The sequence below is a fragment of the Gymnogyps californianus genome, chromosome 7 (assembly GCF_018139145.2).
Source record: "Gymnogyps californianus isolate 813 chromosome 7, ASM1813914v2, whole genome shotgun sequence".
In the NCBI taxonomy this organism is placed as follows: domain Eukaryota; kingdom Metazoa; phylum Chordata; class Aves; order Accipitriformes; family Cathartidae; genus Gymnogyps; species Gymnogyps californianus.
In genome coordinates this window covers 453,720-473,301 of record NC_059477.1, presented here as the reverse complement: position 1 = coordinate 473,301, position 19,582 = coordinate 453,720, and the positions used below count along the sequence as shown (strand labels likewise).

General features: G+C 42.0%; 1 protein-coding gene across 1 annotated transcript in view; it reads right to left on the bottom strand.

Moving 5' to 3' along the window:
- ADARB1 (adenosine deaminase RNA specific B1) overlaps nt 1-19,582 on the bottom strand; it is an 83,552-nt gene that overhangs the window by 41,171 nt on the left and 22,799 nt on the right. Inside the window, exons 2-3 of the mRNA XM_050899735.1 lie at nt 18,055-18,091; nt 1,409-1,483 (exon numbers count right to left, since the gene is read on the bottom strand). Coding sequence (XP_050755692.1) covers nt 1,409-1,436 — 28 coding nt within the window. The 5' untranslated portion in view covers nt 1,437-1,483; nt 18,055-18,091. The remainder of the gene's footprint in view (nt 1-1,408; nt 1,484-18,054; nt 18,092-19,582) is intronic.

Genomic DNA, 19,582 nt, shown 5'->3' with positions numbered 1-19,582 from the left:
ATTGATGCACTAACACATTAAAAAAAGCCAGCAGCAGACAAAAATTGAGTATTTTGCTTAAGGACACTTACAGGATGCCCCTGTAGAGAGGTGATATTTTCTCCAGCTCAGGAAGGCACCTTTTATTCACGCTCAGATATATTCCTTATTGAGATAAGGGGATGTTTTCTCCAAAAAATTATCTTATGTGAATTATCCAATTACAGCTCTTACTTTTTTGAAGTCCTCCTTAGGCAGACCACTTTTAGAAGTAGCTAAAGCATCCATCTGAAGTAATTTCTTTTATACCAAGGAAAAGAAAGTGTTAGCAAGCATATTCCAGTTGAGTTCACCGTTGCAGTCGAAGGAAGAAGATGCATTCTAGTTCAGATAATATTTTTAGAGCTGGAGGGGTGTGTGTGTGTTCGGTTGTGTTTTGTTGGGTTTTGGGTTGGTTTTGTTTTGTTTGTTTGTTTTTTTTAAACACAATGAGCTAACTTCTTTATCTCCCAATAAAAATGTTCTGTCACTCCTTCAGACTGAACTACAACTCCTCTGCTCCAAAGCCTCCTACACTGCTGGGCTTTGTCAGCTTTCCCAGAGATACGCCGTTTAGCCACTGTCACTTAGGGGAAAAATAAGCACATTTGTTATTATTTCGTATGCAATTATTTACAGTCAGGCACAGCACATCAGCATAGGAGCAAAAGAACATTTCTCTCATTCACAAAAAAAAAAAAGAGTTGAAAGGCCAATAACAGTAAAAATATTTTTATAATGCTTTAATGAGAACACTTTTCTCCACAGGTTATCAGATCTTAATTATACCACAGAGTTAGCAACCTTGCAGCACTTTGCCAGTGTACGCATCAAAATGATCACTATATTTGACTACTTTTGTGCTTAAACGCACTTTAATAATTCAGTAGCTCAGGGTTGGAACAATCAGCATCTAATGAGAATAATCACCCATGCAAGACCTGCGGGGAGCTCTTCTAGCTCCTCCTTTTGCTTTTCCTTCCTTCATTTCTGCTTTCCCTCATTTATTTTATACACTTCAACCCCATCTCCTTCGTCTCACCCCTCCCTTCTGACTGGTCCCTAACCCTCGGCATCGGCACTACCGGCGTTCTCCCTCTCTTATTCATTGCTGGTTCAAAAGAGGAAAATATTGTTTGATTAGTCAGTTTTTGGAAGAAAAATATGAGACACAAAGTATAACTAGACTAGCATATAACCGCATGTATTTAAAACACTTTTAATGCAAAAGCTCCGATTCACTCTTCTATACCGTATTTTAAAACATACAAAGAAATAATTTTAATTTGTGCTTCCGAAGTTTCTTTGCAGTTGTCCCTGTGCTCGTGAGAAAAAGTCACCTTCAGAAATGATTACATAGTTTATTACTGTGTAAATAAACACATCTTACTCATGTTTTCTTCATCGTCTACATCCATTGTGAAATATTTTTGCTGGTTTCTTGGCTGGCGGAGACTGCTTCTGTCTGGAAAACAGAGAGAGGGATATTTAAGCTTTAAGGTACCAACGTACAAGGTAAAGCATTAAATCTTGAAAAGCAGCAGCCTGGGCACTGGCTTTGCTTTGGGCTGTCCACGGGTTTTGCTCAATTTTCACATAGTATTTCCCCAAAGTGCCTATTTCTGTAGCTGAGGTGCACTCTGCAGAACTGCAAATTCGACATGGTTGGCAAGAATTCGGGGTTTTGTATGATGAACCACAGTATTTTTTATCTGAAAGGGTATGTAAACTACTTTATCTCACCACTGTTTGGTTTTGTTTTGTTTTTCGAACTCCAAAATAATGTCAAATCCACTCTGCAGCTTACCACACAGACAATTCAAGCAGTCAGAACACTGAAGATGCAGTTTTTTTACCCAGCACCAAACCGATGAATGTCTGGTTTGGTTAAATCCTGACCCAAGATCCCTCCTAAAACCGAGATGATCGTCAACGACCGCAAGATGTAGCCCCGTATCAGGCGAAGGATGGAGTGGGTAACGTAACCCTCTCTTCTACATGTGGATTTTCTTATTAACTGAAATGTCCAAATGATATTACATATAGGTTATCTGGCTGTGGGGAAATAGATTTTATTAACCACAGGGACTTCCATTTCAAGAGAGACCATTCTAAAGGTGAATATAAGCCTCTGACATGCAAAACATGTAATCTGCCTAGCGTTTGGTTTGAAAGAAGGCACCACTTCGACCCAAATCAAAAGCACTAATTTAAGGGTGATGGGTTTGTGGTTTGGTTTTTTCATTATTCCTGTTTGTTTTTTTTCTGAAAACTCATCAAGTACATAATATCTGTTGCTTTCCAGGTAAGTGCTCCAATCTCATAACACCACGAGTGCTCCAACAGGGAGCACTGAACCCCAAAACCACGCAGGGACTTAAACTTTTAACAAAAGATCCATTATTACAGTGAGGAAAAAGTAGCGGAGCATTAACGGGCTTCGCATTCTTACATTGGAGTCGATCAAACTGTGGAAATTTGCCTTGTACTTGCCAGTCTGTTGAATTTTGTGCATCTGCCTCTTAGCTTTTCTGAAGCATTAACACCTAAGCGCTTTCTACGTTCTGCATTGCAATTTTTTTTTTTTTAATATAATGCATTCATTTTCTGCTGATTCTTTACCACAATTAAACGTTTGGAAAGTACCCGAAGAGAGTAAAGTCCAGTACAAATGCAAAATCGTTCTGTGATAATCTAGTCTCGTGTAACATCTGTAAACTTTGATTCCCTTTGCTGACAATCAGATTAAATTAAGATTGAAGTCCTCCTTTTCAGTGTGCCTTTGATCTTACTCCAAAACTGTTATGAATAGAAATCACAGGGCAAAACTTCAACCTTCCTTTGTTATTGCTAATACTACAATTATCTCCCAGCAGAGTTTCAGTCTTTTACTTAGCTTACTTTTACCATAGACAGTATCAATTCTAATTATCCGTGGACATTTTACTTACACGGTACATATCTTAGAAGTTACCAACTGCATGGATACTTTCAGGTAAGTGTTCAGGATACTGAGGACTCGGCAGAACAAGCGATACCTGATTCAGCTCGAGGCTGCGGTCACATACGCCCGACCAGATGAGGGAACCAATTCTCACCACCGGTACATCACTACTGGTACCAGTAAAAATACCTGGGCGCTGTGGCTGGGAAGAAGAGAGGCACGGTGGCGTCTTAAGAGAATACTGCCAGGAACGGTAACACCTTGTGAAACCAAGGGCTGAGGCTGCAGCTGGAAGGGACGGGGAGAACGGGGTGGGAAGTGGAGGTTGTTTGTGCCTTCAGAAGCATGGGAAGGAACACTGGAAGGTAGGCGGCACGAAAGACGATGCTTGGTTTCACGCTGCTGTATGGGCTGGCACAATTTACAGGACTGAAGTATTTGCTCTATTATATTACGTTTTGCCCTTCCCTCAGTGAGGACGCACATCTGTGTCTGTCATCCAGCTGCCATCATCAAATATTTTGGAACTTCAAATGCTTTGAGACTTCTTTAAGTGTCAGCGCCGGTGGAAATCAGACAACAGAGTCAAAAGGTGTGGAGAAGAGGAACCATATAAACCGATACGGTGACTTGATAAGGTTGACACAATAAAATCACCACTCATTTTAACACAGCCAAATGCCTGCTCTGTAACAATGAATTTGTTCCATCTCTCTTCCCACCTCTTGTGGTAAAATCTAGCTTTAATTCCACTCTACGTTAAAACTGTAGTCAGCTTTAGCTAGTAAACAAAAGGCAGAACTTTGCACTGATGTTCTTCATGCATAGATTGCATACTACAGTAATCCGAGTGCATAATATGTAATTACCAAGTTTTGCAAAGAGACACTAGTCATTCCACCCCTATTTATTATTTTAGTAGACACTTCACACAAAGCATGCAAAAGCATGGTGCAAATCCAGAGTCCAGGCCTAAACGCCAAACATAATGAACTGCATTGTTCTGTTTTGTTCTTTTTAAAGTCAGTTTGGTTTTATCTTTGTTAGCGTAAGAAGAAAAAAAAAAACAACACAAAAACTTCCATCCAAAATGAAAGATACGTAGGGATACAGAAACAAATAATACAGCTAATTGCTCGACAGCAGTATAACCCGCAGGGATGATGCCCGTGCAATCCTCCTCCAGCAGCCCAGCCACAGAAGCGGCACTAACCAGCCCTGCAGTCCAAACAGCTGGCTGAACCATCGATCTACTGATCAACGCCCTCAAATTTCATCGCTGATCTGCCAGGAGACGACTTAGGGACAGGATAACTGCATGACTTGCCCAGTGAAACTGTCACTTCAAAAAAAGGTTTTTTGTAAAACTGCAACCACTGGCACATAGGTGATTAAAATGTAAATGTTAAACGTGTATATCAGAAACGTCAAGAAACTTGCAGTCCAAAAATAAGTATCAGATACTGAGAAATGAAGAAAGGCGTTAAAATATACATATAGATGTGTAAGTTTGCAACTTTAACGTCCATGCTAAATATTGTTATTCAGTAATTTAAAACAATGACATCTGTTATCCTCAACTAAACAAATCCTCAGCACACTACTATTTGCAATCTTTACAGCTTACTTTTCACAGCAGGAGCTAAGAAGCCCTTCCTGAAAATGTAAAAGGTGCCTTTAGCAATCATTACACTAATTAGTGCTATGCCTCTAATAGTAGAATGAGAAAGAAATATATCTGTGTGATTGTCACCATTTCACACACAGTTTCAAAAACAAAGCCCAGATGCCTGCAGATATCCTGAATTTCCTACCACCACTGCAAAACGTTTATGATCATCCCAGTTTGTGACCTGAACGAATGTGTTCGCTCAGGCAAGACGATTCCTTTTCACTCCCCAACCCCGTCTGGAGAAGACACCGATTTAAGTAACTAAGAGGATTTTGCACAAACAGGGAGGAGAGGCAGTGACAAAAGGTGCAAAAACACACTTCTGAGCACAATGAAGCTGTTCAGATTCCCCGCTAGCCAGACAGCATAAACTCAAGCAGATCATAAAAATATGACAATTAAGCAGTAAAACTCCCTGCTAATTTTGTCACCGGGAGCGCAGAATATCAAGGGGCACAGAGCTAAAATACTTCATCCACACATACTACTACTCCCGAGACTCCCAGGAGCACCTAAAACAAATCACAGAATTTCCACGACTTTTTTTTTTTTTTAATCCAAAGACTATGTACAAAATGACTATGTAAACTCCATCTTACATGCATCAAAGCTTTAGGTAAACTGTGGGTGTCGGAGTGGCAATCTCTCTTCCGTGCCCCTGTCATCATTCACCTTGTGTACTACCACCTCTCCGTTGGTCCGTAACAAATCCTGTTTTCCATGTAACACGTGCATATTCAAAGAGCTTCTTAGACCATCGCTTCCAGCCCGGGTACACGTACATACACTCATCCTCTGCGCAGCGGGTTGCTCTCCTTCCTCCATCCCTTTCGCTTCGTAGAAAACTTGTGCGGCTCTTCATGCCCAGCTCCATCACCACTCCCATATGGCTGTGAGACCAACGTGAACTTCGTGCCACAAAAACATCAGCCATGACTGTCCCACCAGGCTTTTGTGTGAGCTCTATCGCACCAGGAATGAGCTCCCCGTAAGCACCCAGAAAGCTATAATATTATCCTCTCAAATCCTACCCAAAAGCTCTCTCCTGCTGCAGTGCCCAACGCTCCTAGAAACTGCTACCCAGGAGCAGGTCTATGAGCCCACATCTCATTGCAACGCCATTTAACGTAACATTCGTGTTTCCTCCCATGCCACTAGAACTGATAGGCTTCACCCCCTAAGACGCTCGTGCCTCGTTTGACAGCACGAGATAGCTCCAACCACGGCGTAGATCCCTTTAGCATCAGAAGACCGCTGACTGACATACCTTAGGTGGGCTATTCCTCATCTGAGCTAAAATACTCATGATGACCCGAGGGGGATGCAGAGCTTCCCACCATGTTTTATCCCAGCTGCAGGCTACAGCAGCCACAATCCTGGCTACTTCACTTCAGGCTGGCTAGCAGAGTCCCCATCTCACGACAGCATCTATCCCAGCGCAATAACAGGGGAACAAACAAACCAGTAACTAAAGTTGCCACAAACTGGCGTGTTTTACTAAGCAGAGTAAAACAAACAAGTCACCTCAATCACTCTTCATTTAGATGGAGTTTAGGAGTCAGAAAAGCCTTTCAAACATACAAGTGGGAGCTGATCAGAGTTCCCTTTCTTTCCGACTTCAACAGCCTCTGGATTTCATCCATACACCGAAATACACCCCGCTGTGCTGAACGGGGCAGCCGAGCTGCCTCTACTGCTTAACACTGAAAGCATCACCAGCCTTTTCCCTGCAGGTGATTGTGTTGCTATGCTAGCGCGTTACGCTGAACAAGAAATTGCAAATGTGTGTATAATTTAACATTGGCAAGTATGTGTTTTACTGCCTTTCATGCAGTACTGCCTGTCCCTAGACCCACCGTCGCCGGGGGCTGGAGCAGCAATGCTTGCCTCAATGCCAAGTACACAAGCGCCAGCAATAACCAACGAACAACAGAAATACTTACTGAGGAAGAAGGCATGAGTGAGAGAACTGGGAAGGGAAAACAGTTATTTTCCAGAGAAAGTCAAAAGAAACGCCTACAGCTTGGAGACAACTACTTTCACGTAGGCCGTGCATGCCCGAGGGCGCAGCAGGAGGAAAGGAGGACAGGACGCCCAGGTCCCTGACTTTGCTTTTTGTTGGAGCGCTACACAAATGAAGAGCCAGAGACACCGAGCTGTTGAGATTTCCCCAGTCCCAGCTGGGAAGCAACAGACTTTGGAAAGATGACACCACTTCAGAAAATCTGAGACCTCGTGCTAGCGCGTGCTCTGAACACGAGCACATCACATTCAAGAGGACCTCTGCCATCAGTCGAGCTCCCCGTGACGCAGCAGGTCAAGGCAGGCTACCATCAGACGGGCAGGATCACACCCCTGTCTGATCCAGGTCCCCATAAGACCTGGAAACACCCGGCTCATCAATTTTTAACGACAAAGCGTGCCATGCTTCCATTGCGGCAGCGCCAGCTCGGGCATCTTTCTTGCACCTGGTCACCGTCCTCGCTAAAGCAGATGGACAGAGGGAGGGGAGAGGATCATGCAAATCACTTAAGCCTTTTTCCCCTTAAAGAGATTAGAAATTCGAGCAGAACTTTTGCTAAACAGGCTACTTTTATTTGCTCTATAAAAGCTGCTTAAATTTGCTTTCCTATTACCATAGAGAAAGCCTGATTCCAATCCTAATTAACTCTGTACTGTCAATAAGGCTACAACTCTTGGCATACTAATATTACCATCCACCAGATTATCTATTATGCATATTATGGACAGTATTACGCACAGTTACGTCCAGCAGTTAAGAGGAAACATTTCTCTCCAGTAACAGAAGCAGCAACACTCATTCTGTGTAGATACACAGCTCAGATACCACAGTCAACATACATTTAAAATCCAGCTGTCCCAAAAAAGTACAAAAATTGTGTCTACAAAAGGTGAAGTTTTTTCGTGGGCTACAAAGCCCAATGTTTATGCATTATCGTGAAAGCACCGGTATTTTATCTCATCGTGATGATGCATATTTCATGACAACCAAACATAGACAAATGAGGCATTCTGGAATCGGAATCAAACTCCAATATCTCCACAGTGTTACCGGCCTGTTGTACGCCGTGCTGAATTTAGGAAAGGGATGCTCGCTTGTTTTCAAACTACCCCTGCCAGTACCGTATATTGTACGTGTGTACACAGTACATCATGTAAACTATATGTACTTACTAACCACATCTGGGGTTTTAAAACATATAACTGAAGCAAGTGTGAAGACTTAATACACTCTCCCTTGAACTGATTAGCAAAGACAATAAATAACAATTTTTTTAACTGTTAATTGAAACCAAAGCATATTTATTCTTTAAAAAGCAAGCATTTCAAATATGTTTGAAAAAAGGTGAGATGCTTCTGAAAGTACTGTATTTCAAAAGATGTTCTGTTTTCCAAGCTTGCGAGTATCAGTTCAGGATAAATTTTCCTTGAAAATAAATTAGTTAATTATTAGAGAAAGGACCTGGAAGGTTGTTGAAAAATTAATTCTCCTTTTGAGTAAAGATTCTTTTCAGAATTATTCATTTCAACGCATATGAAACAGTAAAATAAAATACTCCCAAGACAATAAAATGCTTTAAAGGCTTTAGGCAGTTGAGGTATTCCTAAAGACCACAGGTAGCTTCACATCAATTTTTAAAAGACCGCACCACCACCACAGACACGGAACTGAATAAAGATTAAAAGCGTGAGCAGGTGACTGGGAAATTCTTATCTGTGACCAGAGTCAAGCGCAATTATCACTGTGCCAGGCCAGAGAGATTTTGGGAGAGTGAGAGCTGATGCAAGTATCAGCTCCAAGCCTGAATTAGAAGAAAAATAGGAAGAGGTTAGCTCTCCTTTTCATTTATCGCCCGCAGAAGCGTGATGCCCAGCGGTGTTCATCCCTCACAGCCCAGACGGAGTGTCACCACTGTCCTAACAAACCCGGTTTTCAAAACCCACGTTTGCTCCTGCCCCAACTTGGAGAGAGGGTAGGAAAATGAGCCAAGCCTGCAGCACGAGCCGGGCAGCTGGCACAGCAGCCGCCTCGGTCTGTGCTGTTACTCAGATGTTGCTTAAAGCTTAAGTATTTATTAAGACAAGCTTTTATGTGGCTGTCGACTCCAAACACAAGTCTTGGTGCTTTGCTAGGTAGGCTCAGAGCTGGCTTAATTTTTCCATTAGTTTTAGCCTTGGTGACTGTTTTTGAAGCACAGTATAAAGAGACTTTTTTCCCCTTCCAAAAAAAAAAACCAAAACAACAAATAACCAATGTTCTTACTGAAGTACTAGAGCTGCTAAGGAAACATTTTACTGTACTGCCACATTTGCATTACATAGCATCAGCATAATTCCAGTGTAACAAGAAGAAATTAGTTGACTGTAATCAACAGGACCTGTAAATAATTGTCACCTTATTTAGCACATCAAACTGGCTCCAGTTACTCCTGCAGCACCGCCGCATGCTCAAGGACAAAAGACTTGGACAATTCCCGTCTGAATTACTACAGAGGTGATCACAGCGAGCTACCTGAGCCGAGCCAGAAGCGAGAAACGCTGTACAGCTGCCTCACGCTGCCGTGCCGGGGATAAACCCTCCGGAGGGGCTGGATTATCAGTCTGGGCTCAGCACCACGGCCCCACAGCTGAACATCCTGTTCCTCCAGCCTCAAGTAGAGGAAAAGCAAGCTCCTGTCTGTTAAAAGCATAGGTAAACAGGAACTCCAGTTGTATAAATATTTGTATAAATTAATGTAGACTGTTGGTGGCATTACTGAAGTTTATAAGAGACAGAATTTACACAATTTTTTTTTTTTTTTGGTAATTTAAGTAAGTGTGCTAAACAGGTTTTGGAAGCATCAATTAAGATAAACTGCCAGGAAGAAGGACAGTTGACAGAAGAGCTGTAATGCACGTAAAAGATGCAATGCTAGAGTAATAAATAATGCAGCCAAATGACATTAAGCTGTCTGTCCCCATTTTCTAATGAAGCATTTGCGCCCTTTTAAGGTTTAGCCATATGTGTTTAAGAGTTAGACTAAATATATTCTTGGCGTATAATGAGTGACCACATTTTTTCCCAATCCTTATAAAAAAAATACACTTGAGAAAAGTTAGCAGTGCTCAGCACTTCCCTCCAGCACCCAGGACTGCAACAGCAGATTACTGACCTGCTCTTTTGCAGAGGTCACCTAGCACAGACCCCAGGCTAGCAAGCCCGTGCTTTCCCATGCTTTGGTTCCCTAGATGCTGTGCTGCAGGCACCGAAACTGGCCCTGCACGGAGCGGAAAGGGTTCAGCAGAGCGTATCGGGTTGGATCATGCCACTTACATGATCCCATCGCTACATTTCAACTCAACAACGCACGTTCCCACTGCGTACAAAGCTGAGCACACACCATCTTCCCAGGCAGGGAAGAGCTAGAAAAAGAACTACTAACATATATATATAAGATTTTAGTATACTAGCAGATACAGATTCTTGATTCATGGACTCCACAAGCATCCACAGACTCCTCCCTTTGGCAAACAACTGCGCAACTGATCTAGACTGATCCTACTTGACCTTACTCTAAAACTGTCCTACCAAGGCTAGGATTTGACTTTGCCACCTAAAGCAAGGAGTAAAGTACACTTGAAGTCTCTCTTAGAGGACCTTGGGTGGGAAGCTATGCTGGGAAGCTGTGTATTTTTCATTACGACTCCCCTATCCCAAGCACATCACTAGAGCAAGACGACTGTGCATTTTATAGAAGTAACACATCACTGATTTCCATTACAACTAACTTCTTACAACCACCCCCTTAAAGTCAAAAATACTTTCAAGAGGATGAATTAGATATACTTACTAATGAAGTCCAAATAACATCTACTTTTCCTAGCAAATAATATTCAAACAGCACGTATAACGTGTAGGGGACAGTACTTAGCTGGGGCAGAGAGAATGAACTTCTCAGCACTTTTTGTACACGTTAATTAGGAGACTGATCTTCCAAACTTGCTCCCACTATAGTCCATGGATTTTTTTTTTTTTTTTCCCCCACCTGGCTTCCAGAGGTATAGGATTAGGTAATAAAAATTAAAAAAAGATTTTTAAAAGCCCTTCCGTACAAAATAGGACCCACATATGCTTTCAGAAACTGGGGGTAGATTTTTTCAGAAAAAGGACTCTGAACCCAGGCTGCTCACTACAGAAAAGAGCTTCTTCTCTTGCCAAGGCATGCTTGATTACTTCTGAAATCATTAATAATTCAGTTATCATTTCACTTTGAAGAAGGAACAGCATTTTTGACTTCTTTGACCTTCCAAACTTTTATTCGAGCAGCTTTCATAATGCAGCAAAACTGCAATAATAAACTCATTTGCTGCCTGTGAATAATCCATTTAGCAACAGACGTCCAGAAACCTCTCAGGTCCTACAGGCACAAAGTCTCCGCACTGCTTCAGCATCAAGGTTGGGTAATTGTCGGAGGCATCTGAGCAAGGACAGCTTCCAAAAGGACTCCACTGAAGCCGTGCATTTGCCTCGGACAGCAGGCGTGAGTAAACTCTCGAGTTTTGTTCCTAAAAACCTGCTCTGGGATAAGTGACGCAACTAGAGTAACACTCTCTGAGAGCACTGGAAAAACTTCTATTTTGGAAAAAAAAAAAAAGTAAGAATAAAGGAAAAAAGCTTAATTGCTGCTCAAAGATTTACAGAGCTTTCAAAAATAACAATAAAGGATAATTGACATAAATATTGGTTAACCGATTGGGGTCAGTGCATATACAGCATGTTATATGTGGAATAGGACTGTGGAGAAAGCCTGCTCCTTGGCTGCATGAACCGTTTTCTCTCAGGTATACTGCTAAAATAAATTCAGGTTTCAACTGTACTATGTTGGTGTAGTAGAGGGGATTTTTGCTTTTAACATGGAGCGACAAACCACAGTCCAGCTGTTAGCTGAATACACTCACCGAAGCCAAGTGATTCTGCATAGCAGCACACCCTGCAATATTTCGACTACAAGCAGGACTGCGAAAAGCTTTCCTTTTCTAAATGCATTACATGCCAGCCATGTCAAACAGGAAAACGACATCTAAATGTGTGCTAATTTAAATGGAGTCATGAAAAAGTACAGTATATTTACACTTTTAATCCCCTCCTGTTTCTGAAGTCTCTATTTCCCATAGAGTATTTCCAAAGATAGGAAGAACACCAGAAGTACTTCAAAATGTACCAGCCAACACAACAGTATTTGCTTTTATTTCCCCAAGAGACTACTTGAAAGATTTTTAACTAAATGCTGGCTATAGCAAATACGCACTACAGGAGTACAAAGAGAGATATAACTTGTGTTTCTTTAGTTTGAATATTCTGTGTATTCACTGCACACAAAAAAAATTGTGAAGGACTCTTAACAGCTATCTTGGTTTATCCTCATCATTGAGGAAAAACTAGATATACCTTGAAAGGAAAATTTAGCGGCTACTCAATGTTTTATGTTAACAGAGAATGGCATATATGCAAAAAAACATAACCTGACAGATGAAACAAAACTCTTATTAGACGAGAGTAAAAGTCAGAAAGCTGCAGCTTTAGAGAAGTTTCATATTTGTTAAACAGTACTCTCCTTCCGAACTTTGAAAGCTAAGTGAAATAAAATGTTGGGAGACGTTGAAGGATCCCGTTCAGAATATTTCTTACTCTATAAATCCAAACTGAAAACACTGAAGTTGCACTTAACAATGAAGGTTCAAACCTCACCTGAAAACTTCTACATTTACGACCCCCCTCAGTACTTTGTTTCGACCGTACAGCAATTCAAACACTACCTTTCCGCTCCGATCGTTTCTTCCTCCTCCGTTTACAGCGCCGCCGGCCCGCGCTGAAGAGGGTCCCCATGCCGAGAGCCGCAGCTAGAAGAGATGCCATGCACGCACCTACAGCCCACCGCTGCCGGCCCGCTCGCCAGCCTCCTGCACCCCTTCGCCCCCTCCTAACGAGGCAGCGACGTATTCCCCGAAAAGAGGGTTACCCCTGCGTTGCCTCGCGCTCTCTTCACCTAGCCGAAGCCCGTTCCTCGAACCGCGGGATGCGCCGATGCACAGTCCGACGAACAAAGATGAACGGAACGCTGCAGCTCGTCCCTACCCGCCGCGAGAGGCACATGTGACAATTAACCCTTCGGTAAGTGAAAGGGGCAAGGAAGGAGAGTTTTCTTAGGACGCTATCGAAGACATCCTCACTACTGGGTGTGGAAAGGCAAATTTATTTTTATTTTGTTATTAAAAAAGGAGGACAACTCTTTGGTGTGGCTTCAGCCTTATACATATCTCAGAAACAGAGAGACATAAGCAAGGAAACGTTTATACATCCTAGTGCATGAAACCAAGATGCCTTCAGCATCCTGTATAATTGTTTCTCGTGTTCTTAGGTATGTATTTCATACATTGCCTAGAAATGCACAAAATATATTTGTGAATAGCAGGAATACACAAATATGCAAGTCTCAAAGAGCAATGTTTTAGTCGCACATTTTCCATACGAGGGGTTGTATGCCGGGTCTGACAGAGACTTCCCAATGTCAACATTAACTGTAGCATTTTCCATCCTTTTTATAAACAAAAAAGCAACATGTGACATTATGGGATAATGTGATATTATCCTGTTTCCCCAATTTGAGCAACCAACCAAACACATGTTCATCCTGTGGATCCTGCGGGTCCTATGGATCAGCAGCACGGACTGGGGGTTGCAGCTTTCCTTTAATCCTGCCTGCAGATTAAACCTCGCAGGACAAACTCGAGGTGCAAACTCCACAGGCTTCTTCAGTGTGTTACTAGACTGAGGAGACTTCTCTGACAAGTTACCTCCACCTGCTCTCAGACCTTCATTTCTCAGTGTACCAGGCCTTGGCTCTTTGGAAGACAGCACACGATCAAATCTGGATAAAATCTGGTAGATGACTTACATGGACCATCACATTTTGACAACTAGCCAGGCTGGCATTTTTGGAGAAACATTGCCACTGGCATCTTAAATTAGCAATACTTCACTAACCAAACCCAACACACTCAAGCTCACCACTGGGACTGGGTTGACCTGCTAACAAGGAGCCCTACCTCTCCACCTCCTGTTCCCTCTGCAGGCACTTGTTCTCCACATCCCAGGTACCAGGTTTTTCATCTCCAGTCTGTGATGGAAAGCTTCTGAGACTGAGTTAACTTGTTGACTGAAATTATTTCTGTAGGAAGCCTAAGTGCTAAGGGCAGCAAACTTCCCCACTTCAGAGGAGCTGAAGTTCTACTGCAGCACCTATGTTAATGGACGCTACTTCACTGAGGGTGAAGAAATATCAACGGGATCATTTGTGCTCAGTTTACACAATTTAAAAAGAAGAATTTGCCACGGTGGAACAAGCCATCAATGCCATGGTCATGCTACCATGCATTCATCACCATCAAGAAGCCCAGGAGGAAATGAGTCCCATCATCATCTAAGACCAGCTCCCCAAACCAGTCTTCCCTGGGGCAACGAGGTGTGATCTTCCTTTGCAGCAGACATAAGGTCAGCTGTTTTCTTATGCTTCCAGCATCTCTTCTTCCTTTACTAAATACTGCCCGCTCGGGCTCACAGACCAGAGGCACGCTCTGGATTAACACAGCAACCTTCCTCCCTTCATGGAAACCAGAAATAGCTCCATTTATAAGTGACAACAGTCTGACATCAGGCCCTGCAATGCTGCATCCCAATGGGTCTACGCGGTCACGGCAAGATTAAGGTGGACATCAAGGAAATCCCAGTGAAGCCCACAGCTCCAGTGTCAGCACAGGCACCGGCTGTGCATTGGCAGAGCGTTTTCCCATCTGGCCAGACCTAATTTGAGACTGAAGTTAGTGGTTCTGCGCCTCACCAACTAACAGTTTCAAGCTAAGTTTCACATTTTGATCCACATTAAGCTGTGCATGACGGAGAAAGGACAAGGAGGGTGAGGTATCTACATCTACACAGCCTTGAAGGAAAAGCACCATTGAAACACAGAGAGAAAAAGGGAAAAAAAACACTCCTTAGGGGAACGGGAATTCCTTTTGCTCCTTTGAGCAAACAACACACTTTGTAAAAAGCAAAAAGCAGCCTGTGAAACCGCTGAGTTCTTTACCATAATTCTTCCAGCTGTTGAAACTTTCACCACCTTGTTCTCACCACAGGCGAGAAAGACGTATGTAACAATGTGTATTTCTCCTTCCCTTTCTGGGAAGAGTTGCTGCATTAGGTATTGAAAGTTCAAGAGTGATTTTACCGTCAACAATTAATTTATCTGCCCGAACTTGTCAGAAATTTCATTCGCAGGACTTGGTGTAAAGACTGAAAAAAAGACTCCTCTGGGTAACCTCTGTAGCTCTCCTCTCCAAAGCAGCTCCTACTCTGCTGACCACTGCTCCCCAAGGCAAAGTGACTCTGGGGTATGAGAATCAGAAAGAAGATCTGAGATAATTTTAGCTCGAAGGATGACAGCTTTCAATAGAGAAAAGTCCCTAAAAATCTGACTACTGACTGAATGTCCTGGTTTCGGCTGGGATAGAGTTAGTTTTCTTCTTAGTAGCTGGTACAGTGCTGTGTTTTGGATTTAGTGTGAGAATACTGTTGATAACACGCTAAGTAGCGCTTCTCCTAAGTTAAGGACTTTCCAGTTTCCCATGCTCTGCCAGCAAGCGGGTGTGCAAGAAGCTGGGAGGGAGCAGAGCTGGGGCAGCTGACCTGAACTAGCCAAAGGGATATTCCATACCATGGAACGCCATGCTCAGTATATAAATGGGGGCAGTTGGCCGGGAGGGGCGGATCGCTGCTCGGGCATCGGCCAGCGGGTGGTGAGCAATTGCATTGGGCATCACTTTTGTTTTCTTGGGTTTTATTTCTCTCTTTTTTCGTTGTTATATTCCCTTTCATTACTATTATTATTACTGTTGTTATTATATTTCATTTTACTTTAGTTATTAAATCATTCTTATCTCAACCCACGAGTTTTACTTCTTTTTCCCGATCCTCCTCCCCATCCCACCCGGAGAGGGGAGGAGTGAGCGAGCGGCTATCCACGCTGCTTAGTTGCTGGCTGGGGTTAAACCACGACACTAAGGAATTACACAATCCACTTGGGAGAGAAACTTAGTGACCCGCTGCATTCACTTGCAGTTGGCACATTAACAACAGTTTTAGGGAATAAAAAATACGCAATCTGTAATATGTATGAGATTAAATATTCAATATCCGTGAATATATTGCAAAACCTGCACGATTAGAACAAAGCAGGTTTAAAGCTAAGTGCAAGGAGGCAAATGCGACACACCAGAACAAAACCACAGCATTTAGTTTTAATGTGTACGTTGGAAGCAGTAAATCCCGTAACATCTTGTATTTCACGGATTCAACATCCACCGAGGTATCAAAGAGGAGCTGGACTGTCTTCTCTCCAAAGAAAAAGCAATTCCCAGGGGGAATTCGGTTACATACCTACACATCTCGAATACTTCATCTCATCTGCATCACTGAATTAGGAACGCAGAGACACTAAACAACTGAGGTGTCCTCCATCAAAACCCCAGAGGTAAAACTAACCCAAGCGAGATCAGGAGCTACCCATCAAGACTGATGGAAAAGTTCAGTAGCTTCTCAATTCTCCCTTCTACCACCTAAATCACCAGAACAAAGCCAGCCTAGGTTTCTGTGGATTTATGGCTTGTGATAGACGGGGTTTTGTGGCTAATGATTTGCGAGTTCAACCTGGAGACCCCGTAGCTGTGGCATCTATAGTCCCTTCCCGCGTAGGTTCCCCAGCACCAGGAGGCTCGAGGCCATGGCGCAGCCCTTCTGCCAGACACAGCACTTATCAAGTGTCTCCTTCACCCGGCACTCTTCACGAAACTCATAGGAACAATCTATCGTATCTTTAGGTACCCACCAGACTAATTTCAAGTCAGGTAAGTTGGAAAGCTGCTGGGGAAAGGAGAAAGAGGACAGAAAGAGTTTGATCACAGAACACAAAAGAAACTCACTATTATTTTTTTTTTTAAATATATTACATTAAAATCTCTATGCACCAAAAACATCCTTGCAAAGCTCATTGACTTATAGATTTAACCACTATTATCAGCTTACTTTATACACTCTTTGAAGAAAGAGTCGCACACCATATTTTGTAAGCACTTTCAGCGATTTTTTTCCTCCCACATGCAATTCATGTATTTTTCAAGCACAAGGACGGCATTGCAGGCCACCAGCAGTCTTCCTTCGAGTTTTGTGTACTGCAGCAAGAATGCATCTAAATTAGCAGCAACCGCTAGAATTTGTCCAGGCTAATTACAGCCTGAGCATTTGCTCGGCACAGCAAATCTCAAAACACAAAGCTGCTGGCTGCACACCAGGAACCCCCAGAGCTCTGATACCATATGCCTCAGCTTGCAGTTCAACTCCTCAGGTGATTAAATCCACTCCAACAGCACCATCTACTGTTACACTACATAAATAATTGATTTTACATCTATTGCTCCCTTGACCAAGGAAGTCTAGAGCCCAGCTCCAAATTAGAAATAACTTAGGATGTTTGCAGATTTATTCTACAGTAAACTGATTTGGAACATGTATTTATTATGAGATTTTTGTATCCTTTGTCTGTATCCTTCTTACTGGCTTACTCTGAGGACCGAACAACTAATTTTTAACATATGCTATTTCTGAAGGACTCCTCAAATACCCATGACTGTCAGAAATGTATTTAAGATGTGCTTGCAAGGAAAAAGTGGTAACCATTCAGAGAAGAAAACTGAGCAGCCTAGATCTCCCAATAACAACATCAGTATTTTCGTCATCATTTAAAAGATAATAGATGCAGCTACCCAGTGGTGCTAAGGAAAACCATAGCTAATTGGAAGAAAAATCTAAGATAGTTTTAAAGGAGGTTAAAAAAGCCTCAAAGATCTTGGAGTTATTTTATAAAACAAACAAAAAAAAAAGTCATGCAGGTAGGGTGATGTTTGGCGTTAGGAGACAGACTTATAGACTGGACATATTTCCTCCTTTCCCACCACAATCAGTTATCAAGCTCGGCTCAAACACTCAGCAAACTCTCAAGTCCTACATGCCAGCTTTGTGTTGGATACAAATTTGCAGTCAGAAGGGTAAGTAATTTTTCATAATGTGTACATCGACTTGATACAGTTAGATATTTCTTAACAATATTTTCTCTATTTTCAAACTGTACTGATCCAATATCTTTGAAGGGATTTAGTGTACAAACATAAAAGTCATATATAAAATAATTAAGTTTTAAATAACTCTTTAAATACATTAAGACGAATTCTCTCCTCCAAGTTATGATCTGAATGCATCAATCAGAAAACAAAGAATCTCACTATATACTTGCAAATATGGTGTGCTTACCTTTTTGACTATTAGAGACACATGCTGATTCTGCAACCTACAAAAAGAGGAAACATAGTTAGTATTTTTCTTTTACAAATTTAAGTGCATTACAAATGGCAACCCCTGACTTTAAAAGGGACAAATTTCTGATTCTGTAAGAATAAATAGTACATACTGCACATACATAGTCACAGAGCCAACCCCCTTGTAACTCCAGCAAAGGGAGGGGGAGAAACTATTCTGGACATTCCTGGCTGGGAAAAAAATAATAATTAAAAAAAAAAAAAAAAAAAATCAAGACTGAAGATGCCGAGTACTTGGGGCCAGTAGAAACATCCCAGAGGTACAAGCAGCTATTTAGCAGAACCCAATGTGCAAATCTCTGCACCTTCTAGCAGAAAGGGTCAGCAAAAAAATTGGCCAATAACGGCTTAAAACTAAAATCAACTTCTGTGTTATCGCAGCCAACTTATCCTGCAAGCAAATCTAAAGCTGTCGTCTTGTTAGAATTTTTTTTAAAATCTAGATCTTAAAACTTTATTTTAGTGGTTGATTTTAATCCATCCAAACAGCACCTCACACTACAACCCCCTTTTCAAACACCGGTTTCTTGATACTACTGGCAGCAGCTTGCATTCTCCTGAAGTGCCTGCAAAACTGGAAAATCCCTCAACTACCAGCAGTGGGGTGGGACAGAAATGGCAGATGTAGGGTAAGAAGGATACAGGATAACGGGAAGGACTAATGCTACAAGAAATTGGCTTGTATTTCCATGAATACGTATAAACTGCACAGCCGTTCAATCAGGAACAGATGGCTTTATTTTTACAGATGACCTCCTAGTTGTAAGAAAATATTTACGTGACTTTATCAGTGTGAAGATACACTATTCTAAAAATGGTTCAGCAAATCACAGAAGCTATTTCCAAAGCAACAGAGTATTTCAGTCAAGCGGCTACGTTCTGCAAAAACACACAGGCAGTCCAGCAGCTGCTCGGAGTGGGAACACCACCTCTGCCTGTAAAGGATTTTGACATTTGCACCTTGAAAAGACAAAAATTCTCTGCTGTTGCACTGCCCACAAGAGGGTGCTGGCACCCTACCAAATACTTCCACTAAATTTAAGTTCTACAGCACGCACAGCAAAGCTATGGATGATACAAACTGATGGATGCATATAACATATCTTAAAATTGTTTTGGTCAAGTTAGACAAGAAGGGATCTGACACAATATTTAAAGTCCATGTACTAGAAGACCGCATGAATTCAATCTTGTTTTTTTTTTTCAAAGACATTTCAATTTTCCAACACTTCATGGTGGCATTTTCCAATAATCCAGAAAAATACACCAATAATACATCAGTCTTAGCATGAAGTAGTAAAAATGCCTAGAAAGCTCAACACAGTGTCAACTGAAGTCAGCTTCCCACGCTGCAATGGACTATACTCAAGCCCACCAAATGGGGATACAATATTTACAACATGATGATTTACCATTTCCCTTAATATTTTCCCAACCTAGTAGTGCCATATCCACAACAAAAA